The sequence below is a fragment of the Leptonotus elevatus genome, chromosome 6 (genome assembly GCF_054856555.1).
Source record: "Leptonotus elevatus isolate MCC_2025b chromosome 6, RoL_Lele_1.0, whole genome shotgun sequence".
In the NCBI taxonomy this organism is placed as follows: Eukaryota; Metazoa; Chordata; class Actinopteri; order Syngnathiformes; family Syngnathidae; genus Leptonotus; species Leptonotus elevatus.
Genome location: NC_141244.1, coordinates 2309151 through 2322923, shown reverse-complemented (window position 1 = coordinate 2322923; position 13773 = coordinate 2309151). Strand labels below are relative to the sequence as shown.

Genomic DNA, 13773 nt, shown 5'->3' with positions numbered 1-13773 from the left:
ACGTTTTATCAGTATATGAAAGTAACTTATATATTTTTGAGAGTTTTTTTGTTGTTGTCGGAGAAAGCTTGGTAATATCTTTAGCTAAAACAGGCGGTTGGAGCGTACCCTGAAGTGTTGGAATTTGTTTCTTTATCATACTTTTAACTTGCAAATAATGTAAAAAGTTTCCGTTTTTTATTTTGTATTTTTGGAGCAAGGATGTATATGATATAAACATATTATCTGAGAAGAGATGGTGGAGATGTGTAATTCCTTTCTGCTCCAACACATTCAAATAAAACGATTGGTTGTTAATTTGAAAGTCGGGGTTATGCCATAGGGGAGAAAGCCCGCAGGGCTCCACTTGGGCTTCAGTGCCTAGTGCCTTCCACCAGGCAGTCAGGGTGGCGGAAATCATTGGATTTTTAAAGCAGTTATGTCGCTTAATCGATGTTGTAATAAAGAGTAAATCTAGGAGTCTGAGGTTATTACAATCCTTCTGTTCTAGTTCCAGCCAACAGTTAGTATCTCTATTGGGTTGTGCCCATAAAATAATATATTGTAGCTGGTTGGCTATATAATAGTGCATAAAATTTGGTGCCTCTACACCTCCTTTGGATTTATTTTTCTGAAGAGTAGATAGACTAATCTTTGCTTTTTTTTTATTCCAGTAAAATTGTGTAACGGCTGAGTCCAACAACTGGAACCAGTTAGCCGTAGGTTTAAATGGAATCATTGAGAAAAAATAGTTTATTTTGGGTAAAACTTTCATTTTAATAGTGGCTATTCGTCCTATTAGAGAAATAGGAAGATTATTCCAGCGCTCCAAGTCACTATGAATGCTATCCAGAAGTGGAGTAAAATTTAAATTAATTAAATCAGTTAATTTAGGTGAGATTTTTATGCCTAAGTATTTTAAATTACCAATAGGAAATGAGTAGTGTGGGTTCTGGCTTGCAGGGTTCCATGAGTTTTCTGTAATAGGTAGAAGTGTTGATTTTGTCCAGTTAATAGAATAGTCTGATAACTGTGAGAATTTAGTTATTAAGTTAAATACTTCCCCTAACGAAGTAGCAGGCTTTTCTAAATAAAGTAAAATATCATCGGCATATAGATTAATTTTATGTTCTGTTACCCCAGAGTGAATTCCTTGAATCCTTCTTTCCTGGCATATGGCTAATGCAAGCGGTTCAATAAATATTGCAAATAATAAAGGCGACAGTGGGCATCCCTGTCTTGTGCCTCTCTGTAGAGTAAAACTCTTAGATATAATCCCATTAGTAGTAACTGTATCTTTAGGAGAATCATATAATACTGACACCCAGTGAATAAATGACTTCCCAAAGCCAAATTTATTTAAAACAGCAAAGAGGAAGGACCAGTTAACTTTATCAAAAGCTTTTTCTGCATCCAATGATATAATAACTGCATTTTTATCATGCCGCTGTGACATACTAATAAGGTTAAAGAGCCTTCTAATATTATTAGTAGAGTGACGCTCTTTAATAAAGCCTGTTTGGTCGCTATGAATGATTGTCGGGATTACTGTTTCTAATCTAGATGTAAAAGCCTTAGTGATAATTTTTATATCAGTGTTAATTAGTGAAATCGGACGGTAACTTGATGGAAGGGTGGGGTCTTTTTCTGGCTTTAATAAAAGTTTAATTGCTGCTGTATTCATGTGTGGGCGTATGTGACCATTAGTTTTAATTTCTGTTACTACTCTTAAGAATAGTGGAGCAAGCATTGACCAGAAGTGCTTTAAAAATATAGCCGGATAACCATCCGGGCCAGGTGCTTTGCCATTTGACATACTATCTAGAGCACTGTACAACTCGTTTATAGTAAGTGGTGCATCTAACATATCTTTATATTCAGTAGTTAGCTGAGGTATATTTAAGCTACTGAGGAATGCCTCAATATGCTCTGGGTTAGGCTTATTAGTTTCTGAGTATAGGTTGTGATAATAATTATAAAAAAAATTGATTAATTTCTTCTGGTGATTGTGTACATTCACCAGTTGTCCCTTTAATAGCCGTTATAAGCGATTTTTCCCGATTACGTTGAAGTTGGTTTGCAAGAAATTTACCTGATTTGTTATTAAATTCAAAGTTGTTGTATCTCAATTGTTGTATTATAAACTCTGTCTTTTTAGTTAACATATCGTCTAACTGTATTTTTGTATTTTGTAAGTCAGTCCATATTTGGTTATTTGGGTTTATTGCGTACTCATCCGTCAGTTGTTTAATTTTATCTTCCAGGTCTTTTTCTAATTTTTGATCCTGTTTCTTTTTATAAGATGAACATGATATAATTTTACCTCTAATTACTGCTTTCCCAGCTTCCCAGAGAAGAGCTGGAGATAGGTCTGGAGAGTCATTTATTTCCAAAAAGTCTGCCCATTCTTTTCTTATAATTTTGTCAAATTCTGCGTCGTTTAGTAGTGAGATGTTAAAACGCCATGTAGATGGTGGTTTAAAGGTATAATCAACTTGTAGGGAAAGGGAGACTGGTGCATGGTCGCTAAAACAACAATCTCTGTGTGTAAGGGTCAAGGCTGAAAAATCATACTGGATGCCCATGATCTTCGGGCCCTTAAACGGCACTGCACCACAGACATAAATGCTCCTGTAAGAGAAATCACAGGAAAGGCTCATGAATACTTCCAGAAAACATTGTGGGTGAACACAAACCACCGTGCCAGCCGCCGTTGCCAGATGAAACTCTACAGTACAAAGAAGCTTCTCTAGGCCAGGGGTTATTTAAAATGAAGTGTGGCAAAGTGGAAACCTGTTTTGTGGTCAGACGAATCACGATTCGAAGTTCTTTGTGGAAAACTGGGGCGCTATATCATACTGACTAAAGAGAACAAGGACAACCCAAGTTGTTATCAGCACTCAGTTTATAAGCCTGCATCTGTGATCGTACAGGGTTGTATGAGTGTGTGTGGCATGGGCAGCTTCCATATCTGGAAAGGTATCGTCAATGCAGAAAGGTATATTCAGATTCAAGAACAACATATGCTCCCATCCAGGTATCATCACTTTCAGAAAAGATCTTGCATTTCTCAACACGATAATGCCAGACGACATGATGCACCAATTATAACATCATGGCTGCGTAGGAAAAGGATCCGGGTATTGAAATGGCCAGCCTGCAGTCCACTTCTTTCACTTATAGAGCACATTTGGCGCATCATAAAGGAGAAGGTGCAACAGAGAAAGCTCAATACATTTGAACAGTTAGAGAGACGCGTGTTAGACAAGAATGGGACAGCATTCCTGTTTCTAAACTTGAGAAACTTGTCTCCTCGATCCCCAGACGTTTGCAGACTGTTGCCCCAACTTTTTTTTTTAGATTTGCTGACAACATGGAATTTAAAATCAACATAGTTTTCCCTTAAAATTATACATTTTCTCAGTTTAAACTTTTGACCTGTTCTCTATGTTCTATTCTGAATAAAAAATATAAAAATTTGGCACTTCCACCTAATTGCATTCAGTTTATATTCACAACTTTTTTTGGAATTGGGTTTGTATTTGCAGAACAGATCCTTGCATAGCCAGCATTATTGCATTTATGCTCAGCTTGCTATAAGGATTTTATTATCATGTAAAGTACGACAAGCTCTAAACATAATTCACATAGTTGTTGCCTCAGTTGGTATCTCAGATAGCATTGCTTACCAAAAAACTTCGAACTGATAAGTCCTTCATACCTAAAATCTAATGTTAAATCAACTAGATATGTTAATGCATTTCCCATGACTGCCTTTGCTCTTTCTATGACACACACAAAATATTTGAGCTGCATATGGAATAGAAATAATGTCAAGATCCTGCTCTAGAACACTTTTTCCTGACTTGTAACTCTGAAATCCTGCAAATGATGCATTTTAACTTAATTGAACACAAGCAACAAATGAAGATACACAGCCACGTTTCCTAACAACGTATAGAAAACAAGAAAATACACTTTCTGAGGTTGTACATGTCTGCAGGAATGCCTATTTTGAACCTGGCCACTGCCTATTGATTACTTCAGAGGCATTGATAATTCATCAAGGAAGGCAAAAGGCAAAGAGAGAGCACAATGAGAGCTAGTAAAAATAAGTTTTATTCACTCTTTCCTTTCATGCTCATTCAGTCACACACATACAGTGACACACAGAGAACACTAAATATGCTGAGCTTGGTTTTGCCTGCAGATATTTTCCCTTTTTTATATGCTGTATCTATGCCGTAACTGTACATAATTTTCTTGATGTTTGAAGGTGGTGACTGCCGAAAGGTCTCCTGTATTGTTCAATACTAAAAAATGTTATGAGTAAAGAATAACATTAAGAAATAAGGGTTGTTTGTGACATTAATTTAACATTTCTCAGTAACTCTGTAGATAAACATATTGAAATGAGCATATGGAAAATTATATCAATGGTGTGTCTCTTGGATTTCACCAAATACTATTCATGATTCGACTATATTCTAATTGTGAGAATGCTTTCAAGATATTTATTGTGTGACATACCTTTTGTAATTTTGACTTTGAGGAAGAGTGCAAGCAAAAACTTAATCTCATTCTCCAGACCTTCCATTCAGCAGAACTTGACTTTGCAACAATCTGAACGGCTATAGCAGATTGGCCATATTTTGTAATCACACACCTTGTCCCCCCACCCACCTTTCCTTCCTTAAAGCATAGGAAATATAAGCGAAGTACGCATTACGTTTGCGAATGCGTGAACCTTAGGTTTAAAAAAAAAAAAGCGTGGCTACCGTCATTTGAATGGCAGTGAATGGAGTGCTGGAAATGTTTGCATAACTGTACACACCTTAAAACTTGCAAGCATTCTTTAAATGTCTTTCAGCCTTAAGGATGACAAAACAACAGGTGCACTTTGTGCCTTTTTTTTAAACTGTCCTATTGGAGTTTATAGGCAAAATAACACCATTGCAAAGCTCGAGAAGACGGAAGTGTACGCTTGTAAACCTTCGTGAAATTCACTCTTCCCAATTTCCTGACAGAAAAGAAAAATCAAAATGGAAAAAGAGGCTAAAATAAAAATGTCTTTGACACATTTTTTCAATATCATGAAACCAAGGGAACAAACGGAAGCATCACGAAGATTGTTAGCGAACGTACGTGTAACGAAGCTAATGGAATTACGGTAATTTAAAAACCTGCTTTTAGCCCCAATTGACCCCCTCAGTGAAGAAAGATCCTACCGTCTCTTCTTTCACGTCCCAGTGTGCCTCCTCGGTCCGACTGACTGACGTATTCTTCGTGAGCAATGTCACTCTTCGGCAGCTGAAGTCCATTCAAAATGGCACTTGGGAGAGACTATAGATATATGAGAATATTTTGTTTCCTTTAAACACAGTTCGAATGGACTTACAAGGACGCAAACTCACTGTCGCGAGAAGTGAAGCCATCGACGGCCATCTTGTATTGCCACTCGCTAAGGCTGTCTAACTTTAATGCATTGATTTCTCTGCGGCGTTTTCACGTTATTTTCTATCTCTACAGCGAAAATTATACCGACAAGATGGGAGAAGTGCTATGTGCACATTTCATCGGTTCATCGGAAGGCCGGTTATATTTATACTATGACTACACTAAGTCAATAATACATAGAAAGTGCCCAAAAGACCCAACTTCTGCTCTTCGCTGATTGGTTCTTTCCACTGTCTTTTTTCCACTGTTCTGTTTTTGTCCCACCTCAGAAAAGCGTTTGATGGAAACTGTGTCCATACTTACTATATGTGGTGTTGTGCCCGCCCCACTCCGGTGGACCTCCTGGCACCTCGGGCGGGCCCCAGTATCCGGGGGGCGAGCCCTATCGCCCCGCTGGACTGGTCCCATATGCCCGCCGGGGTCCCGGTGGGGTGGGTGGGGGTTTGGGGGGGCCCCGCTGGTCGCTCCTCTTAACTCACTGCACTAGTTTTGTCGGGGGAGGGGGGGGTGCCATCGGTTGGGGCAGACCACAGTATAGAGCAGTGCTGCGGTCCCCTGTCCGTGTCCCCACCGCGCCGCCCCCCTCCCCCTATTTTTTTTTTTATTGCACCACATACACTCACTGACATGCCTGGGAGGTGGGTGGATCGGAGCGTGGGGATATCATTTCCCTCTGCTCCGGTTCACCTGCTCCCGATTTTAATGCACCACACACACACACTTGTATATACACTGGGTGGGGTCACATTCAAGGTTTAGGGGTAGAGTTCGCCAGTCGGCGAGCTGGCGGACTCAGTAACAGGGGTTAGCTTTCACTAAGAACGCTGGAGTGACGACCGGGGCCTTTCCTCTTTCTTCCTCAGGTCATTGAATCGGTGGAGGCTGGTGTCTGTGGATCTCACTCTGCTTCGTCTGTCCTTCCTTCCTTTCCTCAGTCTCTCCTTTGGTCTCTTGAGGTCTCCCTGATTTGTTGGAATTTAGATGTTTCTGGGGTTGGTAAAGAACTCTGGTTGGTGGCCCGGTGGGTGGTGTCTGGTCGGTGCTGGATTTCACTTTATTTTATTTTCTTTGGTCCTTCCTCGGGTCTCCTGACGGCGGTGTTCGGTTTAGGTGAACGGTATGGGATTTTTTAATAGGTTTTTGGTGAACTAACGAATACACACACACTCACACGCATGCACGCACACACGCACATACACATACTCACCCACATACAAAAAAAAAAAAGAATAATAATAAAAAAAACAATAGCAATGATGATGACAAAACAAAACATGATTTAAAACTGTTTAAAATACCTTAATCAAAGGTATGCGGGTGTGGAAAAAAAAATAAGTTTCCAACCTGGATTTAAAAGCATTTACACTCGGGGCTGACTTCACTTCTGTTGGCAGCTTATTCCATTTGTAAGCAGTATAACAGCTAAATTCAGCTTCACCCTGTTAACTTCAAACTCTGGGTTCCACTATTTTGCTCAAGTCTGTAGATCTCTGAGCCCTGCTGGGTTTGTATTCAATCAGCATTTCTTGAATATATTTAGGACCCAAACCATTCAGTGATTTATAGACCAGTAGCAGAATTTTAAAAATCTATTCTACAGCTAACTGGGAGCCAGTATAAAGCCTTAACTATTTGACCGCCAAAAACGTTTAATAACGTTTAGTAAAATCCAAATGAGTGCCGCCAAAGACGTTAAAAGACGTTCACTATGGGTTTTTTTTGTTTGTTTTTTAAAAACGGGTGGAGGAAAGCCTTGGCAAGCTGTGCTGAAAGTATCAAGCAGGTCGTAGCCTATTTTTGGGCACTAGATGGCAGCGATGACTCTCTTTGGACAAGATCGGTTAGGCGTCAGTAGAAGACGTGAGGCGGAACTAGAGTGCTGAAGGGAGAATGGCTGAGGAGGCGAAAATGGCGACCGGTTGCAAACAGCTCACGCTTGAGCATTTTTTTCAAAGACGAAAAGCATCGACCAATGCTAAAGAGCACATTGATGATGATGATGGTGACTTCGAGGTTGACGCCGAAGTTGGAAGCGTTGACGCGGCGGCTTCGATCGCGTCGTAAAGCCTCACCGGCTAGTGATGCTAACGGCGGAAAACAAGCACTTCTGCACAGGCGGACGTTCAATCGGACGATATAGAGTACCCCGAGTCCAATGCATATTCATCGGAGGAGTGGGTACAGTCTGATCACGGAGAAGACACTGGTTCTGGACTACGATGCCACCATGAATGGAGTGGATAAGATGGATCAGAACATCTCTTACCACCCGGTATAGGAACTGAAGGACATGAGGAAGCCAGACGTAACACAAGGTCACCGTATCATGATCCTGAGAGTAGACTTGATGACAACATTAGCCAAACACACATTGCAGTATATACCTGCTACTCCCCGGAAAAAAAGGCCGGCAAGAAAGTGCATGCGAAGGGGCAATCGCAGTGAAACTAATCTGTGGTGCAAATCCTGCTGCGTCCCCTTGCACGCAGGGGAGTTTTACACAATTTACATCACAAAAAGAAAAACCGTGTAGTTTAAACATCCACACAATTGTAAATAGTACCACAGTTGCACACATTTGTAAATAGTTTACCAAATTGTTTTGTCAAATTGTTACACGTATTTTGCTATCAAAAAACACTTTTTCATTGTTGGTGGTAGTGTTTTACAGAAGTAAAGCACTGTTTAGATGTTTGTGGCATCATTCATGGAAAAAAAAAGGTGTCAAATTCACTAGAGTGCATGAAATAATATCGTTTCACTAAAAGCTTGATTTCTCCGTATTTTGGTCCAAAACAGAGCATTTGGATGAAACTAACCTATTTTCTATTGTTGATTACTGAAGAACGGAATAAGGTAGAAACAAGCCTTTTTTTCTGATGAAAGATGAGAGTTCAATCTTTCATATGTGTGTGGTAGTATCTGTGTTTCCATAGTCCAAACACAACATTTTCTGTGGACCTTGAAAGATCAGTCAAAATGCTTAAATCAGCTGGCACCCACACATCCTCTTTTCTGAAAATGCTTGGCAGTCAAAGAGTTAAGGACTGGAGTGATATGTTCTGATCTCTTTGTTTTGGTTAGTACTTGAGCTGCAGCGTTGTGAATAAGCTGCAATTTCTGATGTTCTTTTGAGAGAGTCCAGTCAGAAGACTGTTACAGTAATCAAGTCTTTTAGCAAGCATAATGGAAGTTGACATGCTTGATTAGCTTTCACTGGCCACGTAAAATTATGTGGTGGACGAGATCTGGCCCCTGGGCCTTGAGTTTGAGACTTGTGCCCTTGTGGTTCCTGGATCATTTTTGTTATGGAGGGTTGAGTGATTAAGCTAGAGGTAGAGAGACACATTATGTGTCTAAATCCTTCAGTCACATCAGTCAAGTTTAGTAGATGCACATGAGCTACAAAATTTAAAGAGTTATAATCCACTTGTGTTCATCTATTGAGGCTGTTGCTACAACCTCATTTCAAATGTTGTCCTTGGTGAGCGCCAGTAGTTTTCTGCTCTTGTTCAGTATTCATTTACTCAGCATTTAATACAGCCTTGCTACTGAAATGAATAAATGAATGAATTCATGAATGAATGTCTACCCAGTGTCATTTTAGCAACTTATTTTTTATCTGCCTTCGCAGCAAAATTCTGTGGGGATCCTGGTACACCTGCTAAAGGATGGAGAGAAGGACGCAGCTTCATCTTTAAGTCAGAGGTCACATTTAGCTGCAGTGCCCCCTATGTGCTGGTAGGATCAACTACACGCATGTGCCAGGAGGATGGCACCTGGAGTGGATCTCAGCCTCGCTGCATCGGTACTAAACTGTCAACCATGAAGATTGGTTTCTATGTAAAATATGGTTACTATTGTTTATCTTCACTTTGTTCAAGTGAGATTAAATCCAAACGGTATTGTAAAAAGTTAGAAGTCAATACATAAAGTCCCTAAATACACAGTAAATTTTGTAGACTACATTTTACTCTAAAAAGAGTCTATTTGGTCCCACTCTAAACAGAGTAAAATTTACACTTGGAAGGGAGTAAAATATTTAGAGTAAATTTTAGAGAGAATTGGCCTATCTCATGACAAAAACCTAGTAAAGTTTGGGTTTTTTTCACTCAGAAATTCTAATTAAATTTTAGAATGAAATGTTGTCAGTACATTTTATTTATTTTATTTTTTATTATTACAACAAAAAAAAACGTTACACATGGGTTGAGGAACAAACTGATGACGTTCAGTTTGGGAGACGGCCACTCTACCACCTGAGCTATGCCACTCCTACTGTTTGCTACTATCCAAAATGAGAACAAAATATTCTCTCGTACACAAAATACTTTTGACTAAAATTTACTCTGAAAATTGTACCCTGTTTAGAGTGGGACCAAATAGACTATTTTTAAGAGTACAAAATTTACTGTGTGTACTGATTGTTAATCATCTATTACTTAGCTGGCTTATTCTTACTCTTCAGCTAATTGTTCATGCCCTCGTCACATATTTTTCCCCCAGAGCCCACAAGAATCACATGTGAAAATCCTGGAGTGCCCGAACATGGTTTCCTGAATTACACAACTGGATTTAAGGTAAATGAGTACAATCTGTTTTAGAAAACACTGCACACTGTACCTCTTGTGTTGACCATATTGATGTATAGAGGTGCACTGAAGAGGATTGTAATTTCAGTTCACTGATTTACAGGTTATGGATGTGTTTATACAACGTCATCAACAGAAAGGCACAACTTAACAACATTAACGCATGCCTCCACATTTACATACACCACCCTTATGCAGTCTTTTGTTTGTTTTTTAAGACTTTTTTTTGTCTTAAAAAAAGAAAAACAAAAGGCGTTATAGATTTGAAGACAAGATGAATATTTTTAACTACCACTCTTATTGGTTTAAAATCAGTTAATCAGATGCTGTCTCTTACATTATATATTTAAAAGCACAAAAATGTGTTAGAGTGATTAATCTGCCTTGTTTCACTCAAATTAATGTTTGTAATGCCAGTTTAACAATTTGATTATTTGCAGCCGAAACTAGCTACTATTTTATTCAGCTAAACAAGCTTGTTTTATGTTTTATTTGATTTAGCAAATTAATCTTGCAAATGGATATTGTTTTTTTTTTCTTCAAAATTTTGATTCTCCCACCCTCAAAGATTGCTGAAAACAAAGCTAATTGCAAAGATGGGAAAATTGGAAAAATACTCTTTCACATTGTTTTAATGGAAAAGGAAATATTTGTTTTTATAATTTATTGATGTTAACTTTCCCAACATTTAAAATGTTTAATTAAAATGTATTAAGCCTCGTTTTTCTTTCTCCAAGTTTTAATTAATGACACTGACATATATGCTTTTCATTTTTCTGTTTTAAAGTGGGTTTAAATCGGATAGTTGATTTTTGGTGGGAAAAATCGGGATAAAATTTTCAGGCCATACCATCTATCCTTAGGATTTTCAAAAGAAATGAAGCAGATGCATGTGTGTGTTGCCTGTGTGTGTGTGCGTGCGTGCTCGTCATCTCAGATAGAGCAGTCGAACAAAGTATTTATAATACATCATGACCCTCACCATGGGCTTAGCACTCGCCATGAGATATGTTCAGTTAGTGTATCGCAATGTAATTTACTCCTTGTTGCTTTTTCAGTGTCACTTTAAAAATAAGTGAAAACAATATTTTTTTTCCAGCATTCGGCAGGATATCTGATAAGACATGGATCTTGAAGCCAAACCACAAGCAGCTTAGCTTTGTACTTGGATCCCTTGAAACAAAAAAGGGGAAAGCTAGTCCAAATAATTTTCGTTATCTGCTACCTTCACACTACACATAATCATTTAGGAAAGGTATTTTGAGTTACTGAATTTTTTGTTTGCTTGTGTCCAGGTGGGCAGCGGAGTGGACTTCCAGTGCCAACAGGGACACATCCTGCAGGGCTCCATAACCCGCCTCTGTTTACCAGATCTCACATGGACCGGCACCCAGCCTACCTGTATCCGTAAGTACTTGTGCTGCATGCTCCTCAAAGGCAACTTTAAGCCCTTCTAGCAACTATTAGAAATAGCTAGACAAAGTGCAATTTCTGCAGAAATTGCATGGGGAATGCTGAAAAGCTGAATGCTATTAGCTGAATGCTAAGATTTGCATATGCTTATGAATTAAATTGAAAGATAAATGACTTAAGTACTAAAATGTGGTCCAAGCGGAGTTTGAACCCAGGTTCTCTATGATGGTGGGCAATTGCTCTAAGCACTGAACTAACTTGACTTGTTCAAATCCATGGCTAATGGCGTATTTATTTTTGAAAAGTGTCATTTCATGCTGAAAGCTAGCATGCATTTAATCATTTGAGTGAAATTATAATGCATTTCTTGATATCAGTTGTATATCACTTAGCATAATGGCCATCGATATATTTGCAATGTACAGTCGAAGGTGGGATTCGAACCTGCGGTGATATTTAACGTTAAATTGTGCAATTACTGTAAGTAATGTGAAATCAGACGATATATGAGGAGTGAATTTTTTAAGCAAGTTGAAATTTCAACAGTGGCAATCGGAAGTATTATGTGGGAGTTCTTGCATGGCAAAGAAGTGTGGAGAATAAAAATCACAAAAACATATGTGGGAATGTTTCAGCATTCCCACCAGTGGCGTAAATATCGCCGGTGCAGCCGGTGCGTCGCACCGGGGCCCAGAGAGGCGCAGGGGCCCATGACAGAAGGGAAAAGAAGAAGAAAAAAAAAGAAAGAAAAAAAGAAAGAAAAGCAAAAGCGAGAAAAAACGGCCAGTATTATATGTACTATAGGATTTTGGCGGGTCATTCATGCTGTGGGAGGTGGAAATGATCATTTAATCACCTGACTTCGGCATCTGTCAGTCACGATGAGTCTCGATGACGAGTTGAAAAAAACATTTTGAACCGGGGCCTCTCAACATGATGTCACGCCAGTGATTCCCACAATAATAATGAACAACTTTTTGTGGCTTTAAGACTCTCCATAGCAGGATATGTCAGACTACTAATGAGTGGCACTGGTGTGAAGCCACCACTAGCTAATGTTTGAGTATACTATTTATGTACTTGATTCAGTTGTTGCTAGGAAAGTTTCAGCTTACACCTGTTGCCCTCCTCACCAATCTGTTAGAATAACCTCTGAATTCCTGCCAGTGAAATGGGTCCAAGCAGGCATTGCTAGGCCAACTTCATATAATACGTTCTCTATACGTAATCTATAATTTGTAACGCCCATTTAAATTTCCTGAAGACATGTGCTGAGGTGGCAGATGCATTGTAATGCCTTCATTCCCTTTTCTGCATAATTTAGTGTGTGTGTGTGTGTGTTTTGAGTGTGCACATGTGAGTCAAGCGAGGCACATGCATACCAAAATTGTCATTGTTAACCGATGTTTAGAGACCCTACGCATGATGGGTAAAGCAAGTCTCACTGCTTTTATTAGCACACACATTATGTATGATATCTCCTCCCCCAAACCAAGTCAAATCGGATTTCTGTTGTAGTGTTGTCACGATATACCAAAATTTTTACTTCGGTACTATACCTGTATAAAATACCGGTACTGAAACGGTACCTCGACAAAAATCTAAAACATCAGCAAAAGCCGCAAAATTATTTTTATTTTTTATTACCGGTAATTCTAAATATTAGGAAGTATACATGTTAATTTATGTAGATACTATATATATTTATGTATATACTGTATGTGCTTTCACATTGGCATATTCTTGAAGTATTTGACTGCATTTGATGTCATCCGTTTTAAATATTGGTAATACAGTGGCACTCCCATGACTCAATGTAACGTTGCTTGAGTGTGCGTGCATGTCTCTGCTCTTCTCCATTACGCTCTCAATTAGTTGAATGCGTAATCAAGTACTACAAACTGGGAAATTATTATTATAAATTATTCGCACTCGACCTATTTTTTAAGGGAAGTGTCAAAAAATGCGTCACAACCTGTCGCTCTGTCAGTCATCTGGGCTTTTTTTATGCATACCTGTGATTTCCTACTGTGTGCCTGTTCGATGAACGCACCTTGAGTCCACTGCAGGGCCAGGAGTGATTGTTGTTTTTTCTTCTGCTTTCACCGCGAAAAACATTTGCTCTTGTTACAAAACGTCATGTCGGTTGGCTTGCCGTGGCTGTCGGCCATGTAAGAAAAAAGTTCCATATGACACTTTGCGCATCATAATTCTCAATGAGGAGTGGACGGCCAGCGAGCGCTACACCAAAGGAGGGCGTTGTGGTTCTCAACAAGGAGTGCACGGCCAGCGAGCGCTTCAGTGTTCAGTGTGTGAAGCCATCTTCCTGAGC

General features: G+C 39.2%; 1 protein-coding gene across 6 annotated transcripts in view; it reads left to right on the top strand.

Annotated features, from left to right (window-relative positions):
- The window catches only part of LOC147171791 (CUB and sushi domain-containing protein 3-like), a 499351-nt gene that overhangs the window by 456286 nt on the left and 29292 nt on the right, over window positions 1-13773 (top strand). For all 6 annotated transcript variants that reach the window (XR_015095358.1, XM_086078287.1, XM_086078288.1 and 3 more), the window contains 3 exons: window positions 9071-9244; window positions 9943-10016; window positions 11324-11435. Coding sequence is in view for 5 of the 6 variants with exons in the window: in XM_086078287.1 (XP_085934413.1) it covers window positions 9071-9244; window positions 9943-10016; window positions 11324-11435 (360 nt within the window). In the remaining variant the exon portion in view is untranslated. The remainder of the gene's footprint in view (window positions 1-9070; window positions 9245-9942; window positions 10017-11323; window positions 11436-13773) is intronic.